Consider the following 5,858-nt stretch of genomic DNA (forward strand, 5'->3'; position numbering starts at 1 on the left):
TGTTAGAACGAGCCGTTTTAGGGGGGCGTGGCAGAGTCTTAACTTTGATAAAGAATATCTCTTTGGTTTTGAGACTTTAGTCTTTGCAACTTCAGGGATCTTATCTATGCACAATCAGCTTGTAACACTCCAAAGAGAAAGGAAAACTTAAAATCGCATCATATGACCCCTTTAAGTGGAAATTATACAGATTCTATGGCATGCAATGCAAAACATTCACTGAGTTCTAATATTTAAACTACCACTAACCAGTAATCAGTGTTGGTTATTGTATATAACAATCTCATGTACGGTACAGTTGAGTAATTTTTTCCGCAAGGATGTTTTTGTGATTCATTCACCAGAGAAATGCCCACATGTTCCTTTTAGTACAGAAAACATAGTGAATTAATGTCTTTTTGGTGCCTCTTTAAGTAGCCACCTCCACCCAGTGAGCAACAAGCTGATTGTGGCTAAAGAGATAATGTATTTTTGGACCAATATCAGACTCTTGGCAAACTATTAACTCAATGGCAATCTAATAAAAACATCCCGTGGAGATCACCAGTGGGGGCTGTCAATCTGAAAGTAAAACTCAAATACTCCTGCATGGAATACAAAGATAGACCTTTTGACCAACATGATACTGACAGTAGTAACATTATTTGTTGAATATTCCCTTTAGCATAAATTTCGTCTGATAGCATACCAGTGTCAGCAGGCCTCATGAGACACTTAGCTAAAATGTTTTTTTTTTCAGTCAATACTTTGAATTCATTTATATTCAATTAGCACAAATGGCTTCCTGTTCCTATAATCACAATCACTTTGAAAATCCATCAGCACTCAGCATTAGCATTGCAGCTCATTGTCTTTTAGTTATTTGTACCACAGAACTGATGTGGATTTATGCTCCTCTCCACTGAAAGCCTTTTCAAGTGGACAAATTAATTTCAGGAGACTTTTTGCTGGTTGCCAGATGGAAGCACTTTTCAAAAGCAGTCAGCCTTCCTTGGAATGCAAAACTAATTTTCTTCTGTATGTTCTTGCTTAACAGACAGCTACAGATATGCATTTGTGTACTTATCTCCAGTTCTTTTCAGGCTTAGGCCCTAAATTAATTTCAAGTTAGTATTAATTGTTCTGATGTTTTTCTTTTCCATAAGAATGGCTTGTTTTGCTGTATTCTTAAGGTCAAATTGAGTGTTTTAGCTGAGCAAACATTACATTTCCTTCTTAGGAAGTGACCTTGAAGTGTTGTGACTTGGCCTTTTGTGATTTTCAAGGTTTTCTGCTTTTCGATTCGTCTTGTTTCTTCAGATTTGAATGGCATATCTTAAGAATCCAGTTTGGGCTGTTACTTCCTGACGTGTTTAAACAAAGTTTGTTTTTTCTTATGTGAAAGGAGAGTATTAATTCAGCCTTTTCCAACTCTCTCATTGCACTGTAATAGTTACTGTCATAGCTTAGAGATATCATACCATCAAATACAGACAGTGAGTGTCTTAAAAAAAAGATTTGGGAACCAAGATGAAGGGTGAGCGTGTGAATCTTGAACGCAATCAGAGATGCGAGAGTGGGAACACAAAAGTCCTGGTGATATCACATCTGTGAGACGGAGTGAATGGTGATGATTGAGCGTGAGGAAAAGGAGCTGGCAGCATGAGCAGGGAAAACAAGGCAAGATTAATGAGGAAAACAGGAAAAGGAAGTAATTATGCTTAGAGAATCAACAAATGTACTTCCAGAATAACACTAGCCACAGGCCTACAACTTAAAGAGTGCTAACGTGCAGTTGTTTCCTTAAGGAGCTATTTCCACTTAATCCGACCCTTAAAATCACATTTATTAGTGTAACCTGATGTGTTTAGGTTGATTCAGTAGTGTTAAATAATATTTATCTTATACAGAAATAGCTTTTGTAGGCTAGTTTCACAATTCATGACTGATGTTTAAGCATTTTAACACAGAATTATAGAAAGAGTTTGTTGTGTGTACACTAAAATACAAAAAGTTAATCTAAAAATGTCCTTTATGTAGTTACATCTTACATTTTTATTTTATTCAAGTTAAAAAAAATCTATACATTATTTAACATTAAAAAAAATTTAAATCTATTTTATTAACTTGATCATCCTGAATATATTCGTTCACACCTACAAAACTAAATGTAATTGTTAGATAAGGTTAGAAACAGCTCCTTACAAGAAACAGTTTCTTTAGTAATTTAGATACAATAAATCAAATGTGCATGTTTGGACTTTCAAAAGCTAAGATGTTACTGTGTGTTCAAAGGACGTAAGTTACAGAAAACAGTCTCTAGAGAAAAAAAAACAAGAGGAAAAATCTGCTCACACATCCCAGCACCCCTCCTCCAATTACAGCTCCGCCTGCTGTCTGAGAACATGCCACCCTCCCTCTCCCTCTCCCTCTCCCTCTCTCTCTCTCTCTCTCTCTCTCTCTCGCTGCAGCTTTTCTTCTCACCGTTACTTCCACTGTGGGTCAACTCTGAACTCTGGCATCATCTGTTTGTGCATTCAGGCCTGTCACACTGAGAAATGGCCTGGTGGCAGTTCCTTTAGCCCCTTACCCACCGCAATTAAGTAAATGGAACCAGGGCTCGGTCAGTCCCCTCCCGCACCACCCCACATTGCATTGATTTTTTTTGCAAGGGAATGGGCACGGTCACTAAATGACAGCAGGACATTTAGATGTTTTAAAAACAAAATTGAATTATGCTCTGGAGATTTAGTTTGTAAGTTGAAGTGCCCTGTGTGTGTCGCTGTGCAGGCCGGAGCATGAGAGAGGGGGCTGGAAGGACAAGATCAACTGAATTTGAATAAGAGATGGAGAAACAAAGAAAGAAGGGTTTTCTTTACACTTCCAGAGCAAGGAATTAATTTGATTTTAAAACAATGATGCTGAACAGTTTTTTTGTAGTGTGCCTACAATGCAAGTACAATATGATGAGCATGCAGACATTATGCAGTAGGTATTATGCACTGTAGATGGTTTGAGTTTGGGTAGGGAAATCTCAGGTTCTGTCCAGTATCTGCGTGACTGACAAGAGAATCAGTGAATTGATTCAAACAGTGAATTGATTAAACCTGACAAAACAACTTTCAGAACAGTTCACCAAATTGGATTGGTTATTTATTTATTTACTGCTGGAGAAAAGAAAACACGTCTAAAGATGTTAAACTAAACAAAAATAAATAACAAAGGCAAATGAAATTAAAATGAAATTGTATTACCCAAATTGATTAGATATGTTTAACAGGTCCAAGCAAAAACTATAGCAAAATTTTCATTTAAATGCCATTTTTCCTAAATGCATTTAGACTTACGGGTAGGACACTTGAGATTGCATTTTCATCGTGATACCGCGTGATAATTGTAGCAAAATGCAGTGTGAATTTCTAAATGCATTTTGAGCCAAATGTGCAGCAAAATGGTTGCAAAAAGGGTGATTTAAATGTCTTTTATTTTTCTTAAATGCATTGACACTTACACTTAAGATGTTTCAATTGCATTTTCATTAAATACCGCGCGATCAGTGTAGACTAGTCAATGTGGATTTGAAAATGCATTCCAAGCCGATCACGCCCCCAACCTTTCAATCATGTCAACCAATCAATCATGTATGTGCCTTACATCCATTTGCTCCTGTGCTGAGTGATTGAGAAGATAGAATCAATCAGTGAATTGATTAAACCTGACATAACAGCTTTTAGAACAGTTCACCACATTGGAATATTGTTTTGTTTTATTTTAATTTATTTTATTTTGCTGGAGAGAAGAAATAATATAGCTAATGATGTTAATAAACAAAACAACTACAACTAAAAAACAATGGTACAAAAAATAATAAAAAAAATACAGAAGCTAACACGCAAGAGTGAACAGGTATTGCCACAGTGAAAGATACAGTTGCAGGATAATTCATGCTCACTCATTCTGTGTGCTGAGTCATTTCAATGTGTGTGTTTGTGTGTGTGTGGCTGATTGTTTCTTAAAGTCCGCGTGAACCGGAAGTTGCTGCCGATTTTATTTCAGTGTAGTGACGTATTTCCATCTGAAACGGAATATTGAATGGAGGGCATGGTTTTATTTTGGCTCTCCTCCTCTCTGTCTCTCACTCATATCAAACTAACGGTTGGAGGGGTGTGTTTAAAGGATATTCTGCCCAAGCCGTCAAACTGACGTCATCAGAGAAGGATTCAGAGAAGCCATTCCAGAGCAGAAGCAAATGATCAGATTTTGATTAAAGATTACCAAGACAAACTATTTTTTTCAGCGGATTAACTTGCACGGATTAATTGTTCACATCAAGACTAGCAATGTGCGCTAGTAAAGTAAATAAAGTCAATTTTGATTTCATGCCGACTTTAAGAGAGAGAGTTTTCTTTTCTGTTTCTGTTTCTCTTTGTCTGTCTCTATTCGCTGCCATTTGAACATCCATGCAAACACTCTGCCTAAGCAATGTAAACACTGAGACAAGAGGGAGCTTTCTTTCTTTCTTCATCTTTTTCTTAAATATATACATGCATGTGTATTTATATATGGATAACAAATATACACAGTACACACATATTACGTAAAAATATTTTTTTTTAATTACTTTTATTTTGGATGCGATTAATCGTTTGACAGCACTAATTTAAATATATCTCTAAAGAGTTAATCCACGTTGTTGTTCATTATGAATTCAGTGACAGACTCCTGACCATACAGTACATGTCCATTTTCTTTCTCTCCCACAGTTCTTTGCCTGCCTGGTCATTCTGTTTGCCTGTGAGGTTGCTGCTGGAATCTGGGGATTCATGAACAAAGACAAGGTCAGTTTCTCGGACAAACATGCATACACAGTGTCAAGCTGACATACACATCTGGTTTCATATTTGTAATTATACTTTTTTTTTTTCCAGATCTCCAAAGAGCTGATCACTTTCTATGACTCTGTGTATGACAGAGGCATTTTTCTTACAGATAGTGAGCAAAAGCAGGCTGCCGCTGCTGTCTTGAAGATCTTTCATGAGACTGTAAGTAGTCCTGATGTTCTGAGGAGCACACAATTAATTAAGCTAACACAAACTCCTCTCAAACCAAATAATAGTCCAGATGCTCAAGGCAATCAAAATACACTCCGTAGACAGCGCTCTAGGACGGACGCGTTCGGCGCCTGCGCACTACCTAGTGAACCTTCGTTTCACTAAAGTAACGCACTGCGTTACTTTATACATTGTGTTTTTAAGCTCAGTCGGTTCAAAACTTACTTTATAGCGGGTTATGTGGGTCAACAAGTTAATGTCAGTCAACAACATTTGTAACATAATGTAAAATTAGTTTCCACTCCTTAAAAAACAGCAACAATCTGTGTTACAATGAAGTACTACTTACAATGACGGAGAATGAGGCCGATTCGTAAACATTAAAATACTCGGTGTTTAACGTGACAGCCTTTTTTTTTACATTTTCTTTACAACTTTACAATTTAGTTGTTATAACAAATTAAGTCTAGAACTTAAAATGATTAGAACAACTTAAAAGCCCAAATAATATACAAGTTTTAACGGATGCGTTAATGTAAGCCCGTGTGTAAAATAACGCATTTCTGTTTTAAATACTCTAGAAAGTTGCATCATTCACTTCTATTTTAAGTGCCTCGCCGTAGAGCATTGCTTTTTGCTTTTTTTCAAGATCCAGAATTAGTTTTTGTGGCAACATTAGGCTACGCCGCGAATTTTATCAATTGAGTTGAACTTGTGAATGATATTGAACCTGGAATATTCGTTTAATGGCAGAAAGGGCACTGCTCATTGTGTTTCTTATATGTGAGATCACAAAGACGAGAGAGAGCTGATCCTGGATCTGCATTC

At 36.7% G+C, this 5,858-nt stretch overlaps 1 protein-coding gene across 1 annotated transcript in view; it reads left to right on the top strand.

Moving 5' to 3' along the window:
- The window catches only part of LOC107557697 (CD81 antigen-like), a 25,069-nt gene extending 19,874 nt beyond the window's left edge, over window positions 1–5,195 (top strand). Inside the window, exons 3-4 of the mRNA XM_016241200.1 lie at window positions 4,714–4,817; window positions 4,908–5,195. Coding sequence (XP_016096686.1) covers window positions 4,714–4,817; window positions 4,908–5,195 — 392 coding nt within the window. The remainder of the gene's footprint in view (window positions 1–4,713; window positions 4,818–4,907) is intronic.
- Window positions 5,196–5,858: the final 663 nt, after the last annotated feature.

Source organism: Sinocyclocheilus grahami, unplaced genomic scaffold (assembly GCF_001515645.1).
Source record: "Sinocyclocheilus grahami isolate Dianchi unplaced genomic scaffold, SAMN03320097.WGS_v1.1 scaffold615.1, whole genome shotgun sequence".
Lineage (NCBI taxonomy): Eukaryota > Metazoa > Chordata > Actinopteri > Cypriniformes > Cyprinidae > Sinocyclocheilus > Sinocyclocheilus grahami.